General features: G+C 50.6%; 1 protein-coding gene across 4 annotated transcripts in view; it reads left to right on the forward strand.

Annotated features, from left to right (window-relative positions):
• The window catches only part of DAPK1 (death associated protein kinase 1), a 209,765-nt gene that overhangs the window by 161,185 nt on the left and 25,856 nt on the right, over positions 1 to 22,724 (forward strand). For all 4 annotated transcript variants that reach the window (XM_039474785.2, XM_039474784.2, XM_003941136.4 and 1 more), the window contains exons 18-19: positions 1,595 to 1,693; positions 12,217 to 12,294. In XM_039474785.2, the coding sequence (XP_039330719.1) occupies positions 1,595 to 1,693; positions 12,217 to 12,294 (177 nt within the window). The remainder of the gene's footprint in view (positions 1 to 1,594; positions 1,694 to 12,216; positions 12,295 to 22,724) is intronic.

Genomic DNA, 22,724 nt, shown 5'->3' on the forward strand with positions numbered 1-22,724 from the left:
GGCATGGAAAAGTGTTCCCAATCTACTGTTAGGTGGAAAAGGCAAGGGACAGAGTGGAAGGTGGGCTATGATCACATCTTGGCTGTTTAAATTAGTTCTCTCCCGTTGAGGATTCATAGATAAGAGCTCGGAAGGAAATGCACCAAAATGTTAAACAGGGATAGCTCTGAGCTGGGGAGCTTGAGCTTGGGAATAAGCCGGGAAGCAGAGAAGGAGGATTTTTATTTTGCATTATGCTTTTCTATGGTACTTGGATTTTTTTTGTTTTTTGGGACACAGTCTCGCTCTGTCGCCAGCCTTGAGTGCAGTGGCACGATCTCAGCTAACTGCAACCTCCGCCTCCCAGGTTCAAGCAGTTCTCTGCTTCAGCCTCCTGAGTAGCTGGGATTACAGGCATCTGCCACCACACCTGGCTACTTTTGGTATTTTCAGTAGAGATGGGGTTTCACCATCTTGGCCAGGCTGGTCTTGAACTCCTGACCTCGCGATCAACCCGTCTTAGCTTCCCAAAGTGCTGGGATTACAGGCGTGAACCACCGCACCCCAGCCAGGCACTTGGATTTTAAAAAAGAGCATATGTTAACTTTATAACAAAAACTGATATTTAAAAAGAAATAGCACAAAAAAAAGACATTCCCAAACTTTCTCAGTTCACAACATCCTCAGGGGTTCAGTAATTTTTTTTCATGGTTCCTCTAGATCAAAAGTAATACACAACAGTTCTGTTCATTGAGTGGTTCAGTCCAAACGACTTAGTAATCACTTAGGTCCTAACAGCTTAGCAGCAGTTGAGAAAAATAATACACATAAATGGAAAGAAAAAACGAATCTTTTCTTTTCCTTCTTCCATGACCACATTACTTACAATCTGATGAGTGCTCCTGTTGGGCACTGCACTTCTGAAACCTTGACTCAGAGTAGACACTCATTTCCTGTCCACGGTGATTTCCTTAAGACTCTTCTTCTGAGGGCAGCCACTAAGCCCCTGCTGTGAAAGACATGATGTCCTGGGATGCAGGGCAGTACAGTCCAATGATGACATTGCATACTTCAAGCGAGTGCTTCACCTGGTCTCAGAACCAGGTTCCTTATCAAAAACTTCGGATATTCCTGGGCACCCCTATGAATTCAGTGCAGCTCCCTGAGGTACCCTGGCACACAATTTGTGAACCACAGACACAAACAGGGCTTATGGGCTTGTTCTGGGATCTCCACTCATCAGAATGTCTTCAGTATCCGTCCTCCATGTCTTCTTCCCTGGCTGAGTCTAAATTTGAACGATGGTGCAGATCTTGCTGGAACTCTGGGCCTAAAGCCCTTGGCTCCTGCCTCCTTCAGGCCAGCACAGCAGGAAACTTAACTTTAGTTATATTTGAAGTTGTCTTTTGAAGCTGCTCTTTTACCTGCAAAGTACTTGAAAAGATTCTGCCTGGCTGGCCTGCCCCAGTGGCGAGCAAGTTTCAGGAGAAGGGAGGTGGCTTCTTCCTTCTTTCTGGTGGCCCCTGACCCCTTCCTTCACGTTGTGTCCCCGGAACGTCATCCTTAGCAACTGCGCGAGAACAACCACCTTTGGCCTTTTTTTCTCTTTTCCCAGTATGGACGAACGCCTCTGCACCTTGCGGCCAACAACGGGATCCTGGACGTGGTCCGGTACCTCTGTCTGATGGGAGCCAGCGTGGAGGCACTGACCGCGGTGAGTGCCCACAGGGCTTCATTCAGGAGGGAGCTGCTGGGAGCTGCTGGGAGCCTCTGGCACCTCTGGGGCAGGAGGGACAGGGCTTATCTGGCAACTCCGCATTGTAAAGCAGCCAGGCTGCTGTTGAGCCGCAGCTCCCCTGCTGCAGTGACACAGACATGTGCCCACACATGCCCAGCATAATGTTGCCTTAATGTTTGTCTTCTTCTGTCTCACCACACCCTGCTCTGCCAGGGATTCCACTGCTTCCCGCTGGCCTTTTTATGTCACACACCAGGGCCCCTGCCTGGTGGGATGTGTGTACTCCCGCTTCCTGAATACTCCGCTGCCACAGTGCATCAGAGCCCCTGCCCTTTAGGAGGAGCTAGAGGAGGAAGAATCCTCGGTGGGTGTTGGGTGCAATCTCCACATGTGCCCCGCAAGATGAGGCTGCCGGGTGCCATAAGCAGGAGTTGCTTACAGGGTCAGGCTTTGCAGAGTATTTTAAGTGAGATTTCTTCAGTTCCCTCCCTCCCTGCTCCCAGTGCCAGACCTAGCACCTCCCTGGTGAAGAAACTCTTTGATTCACATTTCATGAAATACCCAAGAAGGAAAATGCATCAGCTGATGAGGTATGGCTGCAATTTTATGGCTGCAATGAAATAGCATCCGAGCGGTTGCTGGCCTGAGAGTAGGCTGACCGTCCAGTTTTTGTGTGGGAGAGTCCTGCACTCACAGATTAGAGCTTTGCTGACAGAGGGTGATTGTCTGAGGAGACCAAGTGGTGTTTTAATGTGGCAGCCAACCTCAGGCCCTGAGGCTGGAAGAGAGCCTCATTTCCTGGAGATCATCCAGAGGTTAGCACACCATGGCCCACGGGCCCTATCCTATGGCTGGGTTTTGTAAGTGAAGTCTTATTGGGACATAGCCATGCCCAAGGTTTATATTGGCCCTGGCTGCTTCCACGCCAGGTGTCAGAGACCATGAGCAGTTGTGACAGACCATGTGGCCCACAGAGCCCAAACACCGACTTGCCTGGCCCTTGATGGAAAGCGTTTTCTGACCAAAGGAGCTAGGATGTCGCCTCCCCGAGTGCACTCATGTAGTGAGGATGTCATTCCCTCCCCAGAACAGGTCTGCTCTGTGCCGCCTCTGCAGGCCCAGTTACTACCAGTACTCCACATGGGATGGGGCCCCTTTCTAGGGCGCCCGGTCACCCACCGCAAACGCTCCCACCATACCCACATCACCCTGCTCTGCCCGACCCGCTAGATCTAGTGGCCATTGTCAAGGTCAAGCCCTGCCCAGCCATGCTTGGGCGCAGGGTCCAGTTACTCCCTAATAGAGCATTTATATGCATTTTCACGATGAAGAAATATATTTTTTTCTATGTGTTGCCTTATGAGAGACCCAGCCAGGCCACTGTTGAAGACGCCGGCAGCTGACCTTGCCCATTCCCACAGTGCGGGCTGGGGCCGCTGAAATGTGCGGCCCCCTCTACGGGGTCCCTCTGAAATTCTTGGCTCCCTCTGCCCTTCCCCACGACAGCTGCGCCGGTGATCCCCGCTTGGCGCCTCCTCAGGTCCCTCCGTGCACCTCCCCGCTCTCCCGCTTCCCACGGCAGGAGAAGCGTCCTGTCCCCAGGCCCCTCCCACGGTGCCCAGAGCCAGCCTCGGAGCCGCACCTGCCGCGCGCTCAGTCTCTCCGCACACGCCGGGCGCGCTGAGAGCCGGGAGGCCAGGGGGACTTCTGGAAATGGGAGAGGGACGCTGACCCGAGAGTCACGGCTGTCAATTACAGTCCCCGAATGGGACAACGTGGCGGCAGGAAGGAGCGGGTCCTGAGGGCGTGGACAGAGGCCGGGGGCGCCCCTGCGGGGGCATCGCTGCAGCCTCGGAGGGGCAGAGTCCGGGGAAAAGCGCCCTGTTCAGACCCGAGCTTGGCGGCCTCCAGCGCCCTCCGGTGGTGGGAGCGCAGTGGCAGCAGCCGGCGCGGGAGCCCCCGAGCGGGGAGGGTGAGCGGAGCTGGATGCGCCCGGCCTTCCCCGCAGCGAACCGGGGCTTCCTCTCCCGCTGGGCCGGGGAGACCCGGAGGGTCTTACTGAGGATGCCGCTCTCAGAAACGTGACTGCAGAACTTAAACCCTCGGTTTAAGTTTCCTAACGGCCACATCGAAGAAGGAAAAAGAAACAGAGGAAATGAATGTCAATAAACTATGAGCACAAGCTATGCAAATATTACCATACTAACCTGTAAGTCAGTAAATTTATTGATTTATTATTTGTATGCATTTATGGGGGACAAGTGCAATTTTCTCCACGTATATTCCATTGGGGCGAACTCAAGGCCTTCAGTGTGTCCGTCACTGCAGCAAAGCGCATTGTACCCACCGAAAAAACTCGATCCTCCACGCCCCCCTCCCCTCACCCCTCCGAGGCCCCACTGCGCCTCATTCCACACTCTCCTTCCCTGTGTACACATCACTTAGCACCCGCTGTAAGCCACAGTATGTGATACTTGGTTTTCTGTGTCTCCGTTGTTTCACTTAGGATAATGGCCTCCATTTCCATCCACGTCGCTTCAAACGACATGAGTTCCTTTCGTTTTCCTTTCTTTTTGTTTTTTTTTGCAATCTCTGTCGCCAGGCTGACGTGCAGTGGCTCTATCTCAGCTTATTGCAACCTCTGCCTCCCAGATGCAACTGCTTCTTCTGCCTCAGTCTCCTGAGTTGCTGGTACTACAGGCATACACCACCACACCCAGTGAATTTTTTAATTTTTAGTAGAGACGGGATTTCCCCATGTTGGTCAGGATGGTATCAATTTCCTGACCTTGTGATCCGCTGGCCTCAGCTTCCCAAATTGGTGGAGTTACAGGCGTGAGCTACCGCGCCCAGCCTGATTTCCTTTTCTTAAAGGCCAAGTAGCATTCCATTGCGTATATATACATTTTTAAAGTCCAGTCCTCTGTTCGATTTCCTACCTTTGCTACTGCGAATAGTCCTGCAGTAGACATACAAGTACAGATATCTTTTTTTTTTTTTTTTTTTTTTTTTTTTTTGAGACGGAGTTTCACTCTCGTTACCCAGGCTGGAGTGCAATGGCGCGATCTCGGCTACCGCAACCTCCGTCTCCTGGGTTCAGGCAATTCTCCCTCCTCGGCTTCCTGAGTAGCTGGGATTACAGGCACGCACCACCATGCCCAGCTAATTTTTTTGTATTTTTAGTAGACACAGGGTTTCACCATGTTGACTAGGATGGTCTCGATCTCTTGACCTCGTGATCCACCCGCCTCGGCCTTCCAAAGTGCTGGGATTACAGGCTTGAGCCACCGCGCCCGGCCAGATAGCTTTTTCATATAATGATTTATTTCCTTCAGGTAGTTACCCAGTAGTGGGATTGCTGAAAGGAATGGGGGTTCTATTTTCAGTTATTTGAGAATTCGCCATGATTCCATGACGGTTTTCCATAGAGGTTGTACTAATTTACATTCCCACCAATAATGTATAAAAGTTCCATTTCCCTGCATCCTCTCAAACATCAGGGTTTTTTTGTTGCTTTTTGTTGTTGTTGTTGTTGTTGTTTTACTTTTTAATAATAGCCATTCTGACTGGTGTTAATGTGATACCTCATTGTGGTTTTAACTTGAATTTCTCCGATGATTGGTGATGTGGAACATGTTTTTCATGTGTGTTGGCCATTTGTCTTCTTTTGAAAAATGTCTCTTCATGTTCTTACCGCACTTTCAAATGAAATCGTTTGAGTTTGTTGTTGTTGAGTTGTCTGAGTTCCTGATACACTCCAGAATTAGTTCCCTGTTTAGTAGAGTTTGCAAATATTTTCTCTCATTCTGCAAGTAGTCTGTTCACTATGTTGACTGTTTATTTTTCTGTGCAGAAGCTTTTAGCTTAACTACTCTTTGTTTATTTTTAGTTTTGTTGCCTATGCTTTTGAGGTCTTCGTCATGAATTATGTGCCTAGATCAATGTCAGAAAAGTTTCGCCTGGGTTTTCTTCTAGTATTTTTATAATTTAACATCTTCTGTTTAAGTCTTTAATCTATCTTGAGTTGACTTCTGCAAATGGTGAGAGAGAAGGATCCAGTTTCGATGTTCTGCAAATAGATATCCAATTTTCCCAGCACTCTATTGGAAAGGGTGTCCTTTTTCCATTGTATGTTCCTATCAATTTTGTCAGAGAGCAATTGGCTGTAAGTATGTGGCTTTATTTCTGGGTTCCCTGTTCTGTTCCATTATCTGTTTTTATGTGGGTACCATGCCGTTTTGGTTACTATAGCCGACTAGTGTAATTTGGAGTTAGTCAGTGTGATGTCTCTAGCTTTGCTCTTTTTGCTTAGGATTGCTTTGGCTATTTGGGCCCTTTTGTGGTTTCATATGAACCTTAGAATTGTTTTTTCTAATTCTGTGAACAATGAGGGGGTATTTTGATGGGGATTGCATTGAATCTGTAGATTGTTTGGGGCAGTATGGTCGTCATTTCAACAATATCAATTCTTCCCATCCATGAGTACAGGCTGTTTTTCCATTTGTTTGTGTCGTCTACAATTTGTTTCATTAGTGTTTCTTAGTTTGCCTCATAGAGGTCTTTCACCTCCTTGGTTAAATATATTCCTAGTATTTTTGTTGTTGGTGGTGGTGATTTTCTTTTTTGGTAGCTATTGTAAACGGGACTGCCTTCTTGATTTGGTTCTTGGCTAGATCGTCATTGGTATATAGAAACTCTACTGATTTTTGTATGTTAATTTTATATTCCAAAATTTTACTGAATTGATTTATTAACTCTGAGAATTTTTTGGTGACGTCTTCAGAATTTTCTAGATGTAAAATTATACCATCAGCAAACAGGGATCATTTGACTTCGTCTTTTCCAGTTTGGATGACTTTATTTCTCTTGCCTAATTGATCTGGCGAAGACTTCCAGTATTCTTAAATGATTGAGACGTTTCACATTCTTTGGTTTTTATACGAAGCCTTCCTTCTGTGCACTCAACAGCGCATGCTTACTCTCCGGGCTTCAGGCTGAGACAAGGCCTGGGGAGGGGCCTCTGGTCTCCCTGGAAGGCCCAGCACCCAGGCCTCCCTCCCACCCTCCCGAGGCAGCTCCATCCTCCCTTCCTTCAGAACCACCCGTGACCCCTGCTGCCGCCTTCCCGCTCAGCTGGGTCCTCAGCCGGGGTGACCTGAACAAGTCTGCGTATCCTGTCCCCTCTTTGCCTTTGCCTCCCCAACTCCTGCCCCCTCCACTGTCTGTCTTCCACTCCACGTGACCCTCAGCAGAGTCCCCACTTCCTAACAGCTCTTTTCCTTCCAAACTTTCTTATTGTAAAATAGAACATAGATGGAGAAAAGCACATGAACCAATATAAAGCTTAGTGACTTTCCATAAGACAAACGCCCTTGAATTCCACGCAGGTCAAGCAATAGAACTTTCCCAGCCACCCCGAAGCCCTCATGAACCTGGCCCGGCTGTCCCCCCGCGCCCCGTGAGTGCTCCGTGACTCACAGCCGGCTCTTCCTTTCCCTTTGTCATCTTTCCACCCAAGCCCCAGCCACTACCTGTGAGCCTCTTTCACTAGATAGCCCCAGGACTGAGCACCCTTGGTGAAAAAGTGCCCGTGCCCTGCTTCTCCCCGGGCCTCTGCTTCCTGCTGCTCTACCCTGCAATCCACGCTCCCCCTGTCCATCCCCCCAGCCCTTGCTGGCCCCCAGACTTGCAGCTGCCCAACACGGAGGCCCATGTTCAGGTCTGCCCGAGTGCCAGCTTCACACCGCACCTTCAGCGGCCCCTGACCTCCCCATGCCAGGTCCCCTCCCTCCAGTTCTGTGCCTCCTGCTCCCCAGTGTCCAGCCTCTGCAAAGGGCTTCGGCACGGGTCTGTCACCCTGCCGGGAACACGAAAGCTCTCCTTATGCTCTTCTCACCTGTTTGCAGCCAGCCCACAGCCTACTAAGTCTCCTCCCAAGTCTCCACCACCACGAAGCACCTGCCCCTCCAGCCCCCACCTGGTTAAGGGCATCACCCTGCGGTTTCTCCAGACCAGTCGGACTCTTAACCCACCCCTGCCTGCACTGTAGCCTCCTGCCCCTTAGACGGGTCCATCCAGCTCCACGTTTATCTTTCTAGAAATGCCAGCCACTCAATGCGCTCCGCTTTCACCTCCATCTGGGGCTCCTCTGCCTTCAGGATGTGACCTCCGCAGCCTCTGCCCAGCCCTCCTTTCCCCGCTGCACTCCTGCGGCTGTGGCCAGGTCCCGGGGAGCCCCTGCCAGCTCCCCCATCATGGAGTTGGCACCTGCTGTCCTTTCACCCTGGAGCTCCCTGTTTCCCCCTTCACCCCCCTGAGCATAGTGTGCACACAGTGCCAGCACACACAGGCACACATCTCTCTGCCCACTTCTGCCCTGAGGCTACCTAATGTGCTCTGCCTTCAGAGTGAGAGAGACTTGGAATGACCGCTACAGGCATGTGGGCACACAGCCCATAACATTCACGGAGCACTCCACGGCACCCACTCCTCCTCATCCGTCAACACTCACCTCCGCCCAGGAAACCTGGGTCCCAGCCCCTCCGGTGTGTGTGCTTTCCCCCTGCGGGCTGCTGGTCCCTTCGCCTTCCTTGCTCTATTGGAATCATATCTGGATTTCTCCTAGGAGGAGTGAGCCCTTGGGCAGGGATCACTGGGAATTCATTGCCGCCTCCTAAGTGAGCTCCCTGCTTCCACCCTGACCTGTCCACAGCCTGTTCCCCACAGAGCTGCCTGGGCAAACGTAAGTCAGATCTTGTCCTCCTTGCTCAGATGCTCTAGGAGCTTCCCATGGGGGCCAGAGCCCTTCAAATGGGGGCCACCCCAAGGAGCTGCCCCTGACCTTGCCTCCCTATCTCCATCTCCTGCTCCTCCTCCTCGCCTCTTCCTCCACATCAGCCCCATGAGCTTCCTTGACATTCTTCAAAAGCGCTGGCCATCCACCACCCCAGGGCCTTTGCACCTGCTGTTTGGGGCCTGAGCAGCTCCTTCCCAGGTATCCATGTGATTTGCTGTCTCACCTTCTGCAGGTTTTGACTCGAACTTCACCTTCACAGAGAGACCTTTCTCTCCCCCACTCCCTTATTGCCACCAGGACTGCCCCTCATCTCCACGCCCCATTTTTCTTCATAGCACCTATCACCACCTGACCTACTGTGCTTTACTCACCTGTTTGTTGCTTGTCTGTGCTCCCCACTAGATTCTGGATCCCGTGAGGATAGGGTCTTTGGTTGGTTTTATTCACTGCTGTATCTCTAGGCCTGTGTATAATAGGTGCTCAATAAATACTTGCTAGATGAAAGTACAAAGGAAGGAAGAAATGAATGAATTATATAAGTAATTCTGTGGATTAACAAAAAAATCCACATTTGTCCCCACACTATCTGAAGGTGTTTAAATGACTGTGTATATTCGTTCAGAGCATCTTTTCATTGGGGGATACAAAAATTGGTTTCCCTGTCAATGCCTGCCCTAGTTGAGACCCCATCAGTTCCATTGCAAAGCATATTACACGTGGCAGTAGAAGTCCTGACCGTGAGCACCTCCCCAGACGTCAGTAAGCAGTGTGTCTGTGAAGGGCAGGCTCCTAAAACTGGCTGGCCTGTGGGGCTCTGGCTTCTTGAATACAGGAAGTGAAGTGGCCTTTCATCTTTCCATGGATTTCTTTCCATGCCATGCTGCCAACTTGGGAATCGCTGCCTATAGTCTAGAATGTAGTGTGGGGGGGCTGCTGATGCACAAAAGAGACACCCTAATTTCTAGACCCAACTCACCCTTCTGCAGCCACTTGGCCCCCGAGGCTCGGGTTGAGATGATGGACAGCTGGGTGCCGAGACACTTGGCCATCTTTCTGTATCTTTTCAGTGCATGCACTTCATTGAGTCCATGAACCCTGCTGGACAGGAGGAGGGCAGGAAGTGTTAGTGTTGCTTTTCAACCTCCGTCAGGGTGTCCAGTAGAGCCGAGACCAAAATGCAGAGATCGGACTTCGACCCCTTTCCCTCTCAGACAGAAGGCCAGGTGTCAGGGCAAGTCTCAGCTCTTCTGTGAGTAATTCCCAGCACTCCTGCACTGTGCGGCTTCTTTCCATTTGGTTTTCTCTCACCTGCTCAAGAACCTGTGCAGGGAGGGTTACATTTTCCATCTTCCGGATGAGGAAACCCAGGCTTGGGAAGGCCGAGTGACGGACCACAGAGCCGGTGAAGGGTGGCTTCAGGACTTCAGCCTGAGTCTTCTCCCAACTTCAAACTGTCTCCACTGCACGGGCAGGCATTTCTGTTGAAAGTCTGAATAGTGTCCTTTGAGCAATGTGTTTTGCAAGCTGTAAAGTGCAGTGTAAATGTCAGGAACCATTTTTATCTTTTTATGTTTTTTCTTTTGAGATGGAATCTCGCTCTGTCACCCAGGCTGGAGGGCAGTGGGGCAGTCTCAGCTCACTGCAACCTCTGCCTTTTTGGGTTCAAGCAATTCTCATGTCTCAGCCTCCCGAGTAGCTGGAATTACAGGCATGCACCACCACACCAGACTAGTTTTTGTATGTTTAGTAGAGACAGGATTTCCCCATGTTGGCCAGCCTGGTCTCGAACTCCTAACCTCAGGTGATCCACCCACTTTGGCCTCTCAAAGTGCTGGGATTACAGGCGTGAGCCACCAGACCTGCCATGAGGAAGTATTGTTGATGGTGGTTCCCTTGATTTTGAAGAGGCTGAACAGCGGAGAGTTCAACCTGTCAGTGAAAAGTCTCTGCCCGTATTATGTGCATGTCTGAGCTCTGCAAGAGGAACGTCCTGTTGAGACGTGTCAGGGGCAGGAAACTTCAGTCAAGGCTTGGATTTCCTCTAACTAGGGCAGTGGTTCCCAAACCTTGCTGCTGCACAATATAATCACCTTGGAGCCCAGGATGTACTCCATACTGATGACAGCAGTGTCTGCGTGGGAGACGGGCAACAGAATATTTTTAAGTTTTACAGGTGATTCTGGAGTGTAGCAGAGAGCCCCTTCTCTTTATGGACTTTTCTTGTGTCCATAAAGAAGCATTTGGCATGGATCCCTGGTTGGAGATGCAGTGTCTGATGAGGTACCTAATTCACCCCCAAAGCAAGCTTGAAGCCCTCGCCTGCCCACTAGAGGATATTTCAGGACTTTAAGGGAGCAGAGAGACAGGCAGTCCTGACTGCGCAGCAAGCCTCCTCCATAGCAGCCATCTGGACTTCAACCAGCAGCCTAAGGCAGCTGTTCTCAGCAGGGTGATTTTGACACTCCCCGAACCCCCGGCCCGCCACGCTCCCACCACCGCACAATTGGCAATGTCTAGACTGATTTTTGGTTGTCACTACTGGGAGTTAGGGGGCGCTACTGCCACCTAGTGTGTAGAAACCAGAGATGCCACTAAAATTTCTAAGAGGCACAAGACAGGCGCAACGACGGAGAATAGTGTGGTGCAAAATGTCAGTGTTGGCAAGACTGAGCAGCACCGTCTGAATGGGACCCAAGGCAGGACTCGGGGAGCGACTCGGGTTGAAGAATTGAGAGGTTGCCATTAAACAGATTTCGGATATCCCTAAGCTTCTACGGCGATGCAGTTTGTTTTTGATAAGCATTAATAGATAAACTAAATCCTTATGTTTTTTATTTAAAACAATTATTTTTATTTTTTAATGCTTTTCATCTTTATGCTTTTGAATTTTTAGTGCTCTCTAAAACTACAACAGAACAGCCCTTACATGTCCCTTTCTGCCCAGTGGCAGGGAAACAGTGACAGCTTCTGCCTCCCAGGGGTGACTCCAAGGATTAAGGCTTGCGAGCACTGACACCTGGGCCTGGCACATATTATTAGGTGGTGTTCAATAAAGACTTGTCATCGTGCATATTCATGGTATAGATACAGAAACAAATTTATTGAGCATGAAACTGCAGCCTATGAAAAGTCTCCTAATGAAAAGCAAGCATAAAAGGGCTGCGGACTCTTATTTCCTTGTTTTCTGTTCACCAAAAAAATCTTTCAATCAAAATTGCCTGTCAAACTAAGTATTTCCTTTGAAATGTACAGTCATTACCAGGAGCTGGCATCATGCAAGGGCTGGGTTTGTCCCTGTGAGGACTGAAACTCGGTAGCTTGCCACTAACTAGAATTTGGCACCTAATGAGAATCTTTCCTTCTCCCTAATTGGAGAGAGGGGTTCAGAACAGGGAGGAACCAGCCAGCTACGGAGGCTGTGGAGTTGTGATTAAACCTGTGGGCCTGAGAGGTGTCGCTGTTGGACAGGAAGACACCAGTGTGTATGTGCTTTGTTCCTGCTTCTTATCTTCCTGTCCTGGACAATCAAGTGAAATAAGGATCTCGCAGCCAGGGAAACACACCAGGACGTGCTCTCTGTCCACCTGACTTGCTTCTCACACCTGCTATGCTTGTTTCTGCCTCAGACCCACGGAATTGGGGTATGGGACACACACAGCTCTCCTTTTTACAGAAAAGAAACTAGTGCATTTTTCTCCAACAGGATGGAAAGACGGCCGAAGATCTCGCTAGATCGGAACAGCATGAGCACGTAGCAGGTCTCCTTGCAAGACTTCGAAAGGTGAGAAATTCTGTTTATGGGTCTGAAGTTCTCTATCCATGTTCATGTGAAAAATTCTCAGTCTTGGCCGGGTGCGGTGGCTCAAGCCTGTAAGCCCAGCACTTTGGGAGGCCGAGGCGGGTGGATCACGAGATCGAGAGATCGAGACCATCCTGGTCAACATGGTGAAACCCCGTCTCTACTAAAAATACAAAAAACTAGCTGGGCGTGGTGGCGCGTGCCTGTAATCCCAGCTACTCAGGAGGCTGAGGCAGGAGAATTGCCTGAACCCAGGAGGCGGAGGTTGCGGTGAGCCGAGATCGCGCCATTGCACTCCAGCCTGGGTGACAAGAGCAAAACTCCGTCTCAAAAAAAAAAAAAAAAAAAAGAAGTTTTACTAATAGGAGTTTAATGCCTGTGGGGGTTACTGGGCGTCAAAGCAGTAGACAGATTGTATATACGTAATAATCTCTACTGTGTTAAAATACCTACAAAAAGAAGAAAGAAGTAATGCTTTTGATTTTGCTATTATACTCAACATTTTCTTCTTTAAACATTACTGTATTTTTAAATTTTTTTTACACTAATAGTAATCATTTTCGAAAAGAACCAAACTATCTAGAAATAAGATGATAATTCAGTTGGTTTAAGTGCCTGCTGAGAAGATAAGGTCCAAAATATGCTCCAGATATCCCACAAAGATCTCACCCTGCAGACTGAGAAGTGCCTGGGAGAGAAGTGGTGAGGTCATCATAACCTCACCATAACCTTCACAGCCCTGAAGTTTGAATTTTTTTTCTTTTCTTTTTTTTTTTTTTTTGTTACGAAGTCTCCCTCTGTCACCAGGCTAGAGTGCAGTAGTGCAGTGGTGTGATCTCGGCTCTCTGGAACCTCCACCTCCCAGGTTCAAGCAATTCTTCTGCCTCATACTCCCAAGTAGCTGGGACTACAGGTGCACACCACCATGCCCAGCTGATTTTTCTGTTTTTAATAGAGACGGGGTTTCACCATGTTGGCCAGGATGGTCTCGATCTCTTGACCTTGTGATCTACTCACCTTGGCCTCCCAAAGTGCTGGGATTGTAGGCGTGAGCCACCGCGCCCGGTCAAGTTTGAATTTTTATACTTGTCCTGTGGTCTTGCCAGGGGCAGGGGGCTCACAGATTGGGAAAATTTCTTTCCTTGTACAGAATACAGACTTGGAGAGACACACTTCACTGAAGTGCATATGCGTATTCAAACCCCTTGGAGCTGACCTGGCAGGGGTAAATCACCTGGCATGGATAATTGATTTTTACACCCTCCTGCTTTGGCCTCAGAGGCACTGAGCAGCTGTTGGTAAACTCTGAGAGCAGCAATTCAGTCTCCCTTTTGTAAGTCAGGTAAAATTTACCTAGCCTTACTCAGCTGTTCATACCAGAAATTCATAAATTAAAATTACGGGCTTGGTGATTTCTCACTCTGTACCATTACGGACTGTGTCATTATGCCTGCGAATTTGGACTAGAAACTCAAGAGAAACCTTTATGTTTACAAGCAAAATAATCAGGGGCAGGGGAGAGCCTGTGAGTCGTGGTTAACAGTCAAGAATGAGCCTTTCCATAGAGTTTCCTAAATTTAAAGTTCACTGTCTTTGAAGCAGAGGACCAGCCAAACCAAACAAGTCCCAGTTTGCAACCTCTGGCTTTGCTGGATTGCACAGCACAGGTCCCTGTATTGCACACAGAATCTCACGTCCACGGGCTGGTGTACATCAGTTACCCACGCAGCATCCAGTGATGTAAAAAGAGAAGTCAAGTCTGGCTTTTGCACAGGCTAAAACCTGTTTTTCCTGTTAGTTATTAGGTCTCTGTTATGGTACACTAGTAGGAAGAAACACTATAAAGGAAGGGTGAAAGGCTTCTTCGACAGGCTTTTCTAAGCGCGTGAGCCTGCTTGGTCAGATGTGCTCAGGTTTCCACACAGAGAGGCTGCAAACCAACCCGCAGTGCCTGGCACCTGGCTGGCATCCCTGAGTCCCCGTGCTGTGCCCTCCCAGGTGTGTGAAGTCCTAGCTCAGCTCACACAGCACCAACGCTTCCACCACTACCGCCCCCCGAAAATCCGCTTACCACATTCGCTCTCAGTGCTGTTTGCCATCTAAGAAACCGCATCACAGAGCAGGGGCCGCGGGACCTGCAGGTTCGGCTCGTTGCGGGGCAGACACTCCGCTGCAGCACGGTGACCTGCAAAAGCCCAGCAGGTCACTCAGGAGACACTGGCCTCGTGCAGAGGGAGGAGGCATCTTGGGGGGCCGTGCTGTGTTCTGCTGCCCATGGCCCCTTAGCAACAGTCCCTTCTTTGACTTAAAAGTAGATGGCTGTGCAAGGCCCAGACCCACATATACCCTTCCAGGACGAGTCTGCAAATAGCAAAGGAATGCACAGAAAAAGGGCTGAGGGAGAGCCGTGGGTGCGCTAGCCAGAGTTGGTCAGATCGGTGGGTGGGTCTTGCTCCCGTCCTCTGTCCCCGTTTTCTGCAGCCTGCTTAGATGACTGTCATCGTGAGGAGCTGAGAGGCAAAGCACCCATGTCCTCAGCCAAGGGGGCTTGTTCCCATTTAGAATTCCAAATTTCCGGGGTGGGCTCTCGCTTTGTCTCAGTTTGGGATTTTATTTCTTTTCTTCTATACATTAGCACCTCCGTTTGGTGCCTAGTTTCTTTTTGTTGTTTGTTTTTTGTTTTTGTTTTTTTAAGACTTTGTTTCACTCTGTTGCCCAGGCTGGAGTGCAGTGGTGCAATCTTGGCTCACTGCAACCTCCACCTCCTGGATTCAAGTGATTCTCCTGCCTCTGCCCCCGGAGTAGTTAGCTGGAGATTACAGCCATCCACCACCACACCCAGCTAATTTATTGTATTTTTAGTAGAGATGGGGGTTCACCATGTTGGCCAGGCTGGTCGCGAACTTCTGACCTCTACCTGCCTCAGCCTCCCGAAGTGGTGGGATTACAAGTGTGAGCCACCGCATCCAGCCCAGTGCCTAGATTTTTAAAAGAGATGGGAAGTGGACTATTACAGCATTTTGTATTTTACTATTATCCTGTGGTATTGGTCAAGGAAAAGAGTGGTCACCTTTATTTTTCTGAGACGGGGTCTCAGGCGGGAATGCGGTGGTGCAATCAGTGCTCACTGTGGCTTCAAACTCCAGGGCTCCAGTGATCCTGCTGCCTCAGCCTCCCAAGTAGCTAAGACTACAGGCACGTGTTTCCACACCCACCTGGCTGATTTTTAATGTTTGTGTTAGCAACAGTGTCTCGATACATTGCCCAGGTTACCTCTAACTCCTGGCTTCTAGTGATCCTCCTACTTCAGCCTTCCAAAGCAGTGGGATTACAGGCGTGAGCCACTGCACCTGGCCAGAAGAGTCATCTTAATGCCCTAATTAAAGGACAACATTCTGCTTAGCACCCAGAATCCAGTGAAAAGTCCCCCCTCATCTTTGTGTTGGAGCAGAATTCAGAGTAGTGCCTGAGAGCACAGACTCAGGGTCAGCTGGCCTGGGATCCAAGCCCAGCTCCGCCATGTTCTCTCTGGGTGAGCTAGCAAGCTGCTCAACAGCTCTGTGCCTCAGTGTCCCCTCTTGTCAAATGGTTGAGTCTGCTGCTACCTCACAGGGCAGTGATAAGGACTGAATGGATGGATGTAGATGATGTCCTTACCAGAGTGTCTGCACACAGTAAGCACCATGTGTTTGCTGCTGTTGTTGGAATCCTGCAGCTCACTCTGGAACGGCTGTGAGGTGTGGCCTGGCCCCTGTGGCAGGCACCTTGAGTGTCACTTGTGACGACCACCATTGAGTCCTCATTGTGTGTGGTGGGCACTGTGATTTTACAACATCCCTAGGGTGTATAGAGGGGAATGTTCCTGCAGGAAACCCAGATTCAAAGAGGTGAGCAACATGCAAATCAGTGCAGACCTGAGGTCCCAACCTGACCTGGAAACACCTGCTGTCTGCCTTTAATCAGTGGGCTTGGGATGCTCCAGGGCAGATTCCTGGCCAGGTGAGATGCGTCCTTTCCACATTGGCCGCTGTGCCTTGCTGAGCCACCCTGCTTTGTAGTGCACAGGGGTGGCCTTCCCGTGGAGGGGCCCAGGGTTCTAATTCCCTCCATCAGAATCTTCTGGATGCCCTGAAATTTGTCTTCGTCATCCCTTGGTGGGCTCTCGACATTAGCTCCTGATTGGCCAGAACGGGACTTGTCTGCCAAGCATTGCTAATTGCAGTCTTTCTTTCTTGTGTATGACTATAAATCCCCATGCAAGTCACTGCTTGGCACCTGGGCACACCCAGTACTGGAACTTGGTTATTGGGAATGACTGCGCTGTTGCAGCATTTTCCTTGGAGAATGCATCACTGAGGATTGTGGAGGGAGCCCGGGAGCAGGCAGTGCCTGGGAGGAAGCCAGGAAGGGGACCGAGCTGCAGTTATAACTCGGGTCACCTGGAGGAGGAGACACTGGGTTACAAGATGGCGGGCGGGGGGAAGAGGTCATTCACCCTTCAGAGCATCTTAGGACCGTTTTCCTTTCCGTGTCATTTCTCCTTGATGTTTCCCAGTGTTTCTGACTGGGTGCTGGTGGCAGTTTGGGTGATTGGGAGATCCTGTCCTTGCAGGATGTTTCTTGGTCCTGGCCTCCAAGCACCTAACATGCTACCGTCCCCTCCAGTCCCACCCCATACTGTGAAAGCCAAAAGAAGCCTCCACACATTTTCCCTCAACCCCTAGGGTGCTACCACACTCTGCAAGAACTGCTGTGGGTTGATCCAGAACACGGTCCTGGGGAGAGGTCTGCATCTGGCACAGCCAAGGATGGCCGCCTACGTTGCCTGCATTGTATTTGGTTTCCAAATGGTCCAATTGTGCAAAAGAAATGCTTTTTTTTTTTTTTTTTTTTTTTTTTTTGAGATGGAATCTTTCTCTGTCACCCAGGCTGGAGTGCAATGGTGGGTTAACAAATAATGGCCTACAACCCACCGCCTACTTCTGTAAATAAAGTTTTATTCAGACACAGCCACACACTCTTGTCTGTGGCCGGTGTTCATAATGGCAGAGTTGAGTTGCCACGGAGACCATCTGGCCCTCTACAGAAAGGGTTGCTGCCTCCTGGGGTAGGTGCCATGCAGGGAATTAAAACAGGATCAAGGATCTCGGCTCACTGCAACCTCCACCTCCTGCGTTCAAGTGATTCTCCTGCCTCAGCCTCCTGAGTAGCTGTGATTACAGGCACCTGCCACCACACCCGGCAAATTTTTGTATTTTTAGTAGAGGTGGGGTTTCACCATGTTGGTCAGGCTGGTCTTGAACTCCTAATCTCAGGTGATCAGCCCACCTCAGCCTCCCAAAGTGCTGGGATTACAGGTGTGAGCCACCACGCCTGGCCAGAAGAAATACTTTTTATCTATGCTCTCAGCTCTGATCAGTTGACATTGCCTAGGAATGTGTCTTTAAACTATATTTGCTAGGGAAGCAATGGAATTTGACATCTGGAAATAGAACCAAAGTCATCCTGGAAGATGTGCAGGGGAGAGGGACTGGCTGTTTGGATCACTGGACAGTCCAAGGGGCAGGGGCACTGAAGATGGCTGAGGCCAAGGCCACAGCTCTTGGGCAAGAAGGAACCTGAGGCAGGGCTGAGCTGCATGCGACCGACTCTGACCCCCTCCGCATTCAGCGAACTAGGACAGTGGTGTGTGGGAGCGTCGGTGCTGTCCCTTGAAAGCTGAGCATGCCTTCCCAACTCGGTGACATCACACAGGGGTCTTGAAATCAGCCAGGGTGGGAGCATTTGCACCACAGGAATCAGCAGATGCTACAGATGAAGTCTGCTTCTCCATACCACAGGTTGTTGATAGATTCTTCATTGCTTTGAGGGTCCCTGAGAGCCCCCGCCTGGCTGTAGGTGCCACCTTATCACAGAAGGAGGTTGTACCTTCTACTTCCTCGTGCTCAGTCAGTGACAAAGCGCCATGCAGCTATCCAAAGCTGCCTGAGGACTGTGTTGTTGCTCAGCCAAACCGAATTCTCCTTCTAGAAGAAAGGAGGGACCCCATCTATGAGAGAGGGGTTGATCTAGATTGATATCAACATCCAATTTTACTACAAGCATTCCAAGTCCCATTCTTATCTGATTTTAAAATATGTACGCGTTTCAGTGGGGGTGAGGAGTTGGCTTATTTTTATTTTGTTTGGCTCTCCTTCTAATCAGATTTTCCGTAAGTCTGATATTAAAAGTAGGCTGGGTGCAGTGGCTCACGCCTGTAATCCCAGCACTTTGGGAGGCTGAGGTGGGTGGATCACCTGAGGTCAGGAGTTCAAGACCAGCCATGACCAACATGGTGAAACCCCGTCTTTACTGAAAATACAAAACAAATCAGCCAGGCATGGTGGTGTGCGCCTGTATTCCCAGCTACTCCGGGGGCTGAGGCACGAGAATTGCCTGAACCGGGGAGGTGAAGGTTGCACTGAGCCGAGATCATGTCACTGAGCCCCAGCCTTGGCGACAGAGCGAGACTGTCTCGAGAAAAAACAAAAAAAGTAGTTTGATTTTACTAAACCTAAGACCCGACAGTGAACAAGGGTGACCAGGAATATTTTGAAAAATGAAAACAATTCGGGGGTTTGCCCAGAATGAAAAATTCACCACCCGCAAACTGCATTTGCGTAATTAAGAGCTGCTCTCCACCCGTGCAGTCTCCCTGCACCCTGCCACGTGGGCAAGGCCACGTTGCCTCTCAGTGCTCTTAGCCGGCCTTCCCAGACCGTGGATGTTCTTCCCCATCAGCTTGATGTTTAGTCCTCTTGTCTGATGAGAAAGTGAACGCTAAGTTGCTGGGGAGAAAACAGTACTGGAAGAAAAAAAAAGTAGAAACTAGGCCATTGACCAGGGCTTCAAAGAGCAATACAGTTACCAAATAATTCATTCACTCACGCACTGAGAAGGTATGCCCAGTGTCTGCTGTAAGAGCTGTTCTGGTCTCTGTTCTGTAAGAGCAAAATTAGCAGAACCCAACCAGCAAACTGATATGAAAAATGTGTAAGCCAGGTCAAGGGTTGGCAAACGATGGCCTACCACCCATCGCCTACTTCTGTAAATAAAGTTTTATTGAGATGCAGCCACACACTCTCATCTGTGGCCGGTGTTCATAATGGCAGAGTTGAGTTGCCACGGAGACCATCTGGCCCTCTACGGAAAGGGTTGCTGCTTCCTGGGGTAGGTGCCATGCAGGGAATGAACACAGGATGAAGTGAGGTAAAAGGATGGTGGTGTCCACATTCACCTGGCTTATCAGGACCCCTCTGATGTGAATCAAAACCAAGACCTGAAGGACAAGCATGCTGGGGCTCACTGGAGGAAGAGCCTGAGGAAGGCAGAGGAAGAGGGAGTGCAAGGGGCCGGGGCAGTGAAGCGTTGAATGAGCCCCAGCATGAAACAACAAAGAAGGAGGGTAGCTGGGCTACGGCCACAGGATGGGCCTGGGGTGCAGGCAGAGAACGATGCAGGGCAGGACGTGACCTAAGAGGCAGTGCAGCCTTATAGACCTTACCCAGGGGCGGAGGAGATCAGGTCTGGGCCCAGTGTGTTAGGCAGGCAGGTGCCAAGTCTGTCTTAGGTTTAGGAATTCCCCCGGCGGCTCAGACTGGAGAAAGTATGTGATTAGAGCTAACATAGGTAAATATACTCTACCCTACACACACACACACACACACACACACGCCCTTAAGACCACCTGGAAGGTTCTGAGTCAGAATTCTGTACTCCTTGGAGTTCGGTGCTGCCTCCTGCTCTTCCCAGCCTGGTCCTGCCCTGACTGTAGGAGGTCTGCCCACACCCCAGATGCCCCAGGTCTCCTGAGTACCCTCCAGCCACACTCACAGACCTAGAGGACACACACTGGAGAGCATTTCAAGGCATGAGCCAAACTGTCGGTGGCACCATAGCCCCCGCTCCTCTCCCCCCAGGGGTGCTGGCTGCACAAGGCTCCCACCTGGCCCAGCGAGGGAGGGCCCCACCAGCCCAGGCTTTGTGCCAGCTGGGTCTCAGGGTGGTCTTGTAACTTGTTAAATAGACACTGCCAAAGGACTACGGAATTCTCCTCCAAATAAATCAATGTTCCTACCACCTTCTAGGCCTGGCCTGGAGCCCTCTCTGGGTTGCAGACACAGATGCTGGGGTGGATGAAAGCTGCTTTCCCAGCGAGAGGCCTCTGGGCCCCGACCCATCCCTACCCACTATCTGGTAGTGAAATGTGAAAACGTACCTCCACCAGTGAGGGAGAGATTCCCAAAACTTCTCTTCAGGATGACTGCATCAGATTCAGATTCTCCAGGGTTCTTAGTGCGCAGAATGAGGAGTCATCGTCCAGGATCAGCTGAGATTTTCTTGTGAAGGGGAATACCCGAGGATATTTTGCTTTTCTTTGCCTTTCAAGATGATAGTGAATTCTGTAAGTCTGGATCAGTGCAGTTTCCTGGCTTCTCTTCCCAAAGACTTGGTGAAGGATGAGTGGGTCCATCTCAGCCAAGGCTGAGAGCTCTTGGTAGAGGGGAAGGGGGTGCATCAAGGACATGTGATGAGTCCCTCCACAGAAACATTTCACTCCAAAGGTCGTCCTGTCCGGGAAGTGCCTTCCGAGCGGGATGTGCCGTGAGGGGCCCTCCCCGGCTGGTCCTTAGTGCTTGTAACTCCAGCACATCCGTCTATTCCTGTCTTCTCTGCTTCTGAGGAAGCTGCCATCTCCCTTTCAGCATCCAGCAGTGGGCGGAAGACCTGTTGGTGAGTTCTGGCTTTGCCCTGTCGCCTTGGGCAAGTGCCTTGGCCTCTCTGAGCCTCAATTTCCTCGTCTGCAGGGGAGAAGGATGGTATTAACCACAAAGGTTCCTTGGAGGTTTCCATAGGGAATGTGAGTGAAGGCCCAGCATGAGCTGGAAGGCGCCATGCACATGGAGGTGACTGCTGCGACAGGAAACGCGTCTGTCTCAACTCCTCCTGCTGCCTCCCCCTCCTCCTCCATTTACTGGGCCGGCCCATGAAACAGGCAAACAGACTGGCGGGAGCGCTCCCCACCCAGCCACTGCCATGCGTGGAGCTGGAAGGAGTGAGCTGGACTCTGAGAGCCGGTGAGGCACAGGTATAGCTTGCCCTCATACTCAGGAGCAAATCAGCCTTCAGGTTCTGTCGCCTCTAGAAGTCTCTCACAGGGCAGCGGCGTCTGTAGGTGACGTGGTTTGAGTCTCCTGAGAGTGGAAGGGCCCTTGCAACTCCTGCAGAAGGAACGAGCTTGCCCCATTCCTGCAGACAGGACGGGCGTGCACACCAAAGCTCAAAATGTCAAGATCCACGGGCACGAAACAGGAAGAAAAGAGCCACAGGCAAATTCATGACAGTTTCTTTACCAAAATGGGGGCATCCGGGACCCAACGACTAGATTTAACCAGGAGCAGTTTTCTGCCTTCCCCCCATCTCAGGTGAAGCAGATATGGGCTGATACTAAGGATGTCTGTGTGTGGGGAGCTGCATGTCAGGAAACTGCTGGGGAATTTTGCCTCTGCCCCGTGGGACACTCACCACGGAAGCTGACCACTGCTCAGCACAGTGGACGCAGCTCAGATGCTCGTGCGTGGCATGGTGTGGGCACAGCCTTGGACTCACAAGGAAGACCAGGGCTGCTGCGGAAGGCTGGAGTAGGCTGGGACACGCAATTGCTCCAGGTCAGTGGCAGCCCAGCAGCATGGGTGCACCTGCAGCAGTAGGTGGCACTGGAGGGGATTCAAAACCCCATTCCTTCCAGCCCAACAGGTGCCACCCCAGTAAGTAACTCCTCAGAATAGAATCTGTGCAGGTTTTTGCTGATTCAGGTAATCAGTCAGGGACATTGCTGTCGAGACCCCCAGCCCTTTCCTTCCCCTGTGGTGCTCTGTCTCTGAGCCTCTTGGGATTGGAGATCAGAAGAAGACTCCAGAGTAAGGACCACCTCACGTTCTACAGATCATGGTTTGGTGCCGTGGCCTCCACCGCAGCTGCCCCAGCATTTTGCAACACGCCTTCTGTCATGCTCCCTTGACCATCCTAAAGTAGAAGTTATAGACAGGGGCGCACCTACACAGTTAATTTCGAAAGATCAGTAGCGTGCCCTAACTGTAATATAACACAGACCTGTAGGAGCATGCACATAGTGAAATACTCTGGGTGTCAGCATGCATGTGCTGGGAGGCTAGGGAACCCAGCTGGTCCCTGTACTCACCCGAAGGATAACTGAGTACAACCCCCGCAGATGCCCACAGACACAGGAGGGCTGGAATGGCAGCTCCAGTGCCACAGCAGCGTGCTGAGCTGATGTCCAGAAATCAGAGACAGCACTCAGGAAAGATAAAAGGAAAAAAGCAAAGGGTAATTATTTGCCAATCTATAGCAGC

Source organism: Saimiri boliviensis, chromosome 2 (genome assembly GCF_048565385.1).
Source record: "Saimiri boliviensis isolate mSaiBol1 chromosome 2, mSaiBol1.pri, whole genome shotgun sequence".
Lineage (NCBI taxonomy): Eukaryota > Metazoa > Chordata > Mammalia > Primates > Cebidae > Saimiri > Saimiri boliviensis.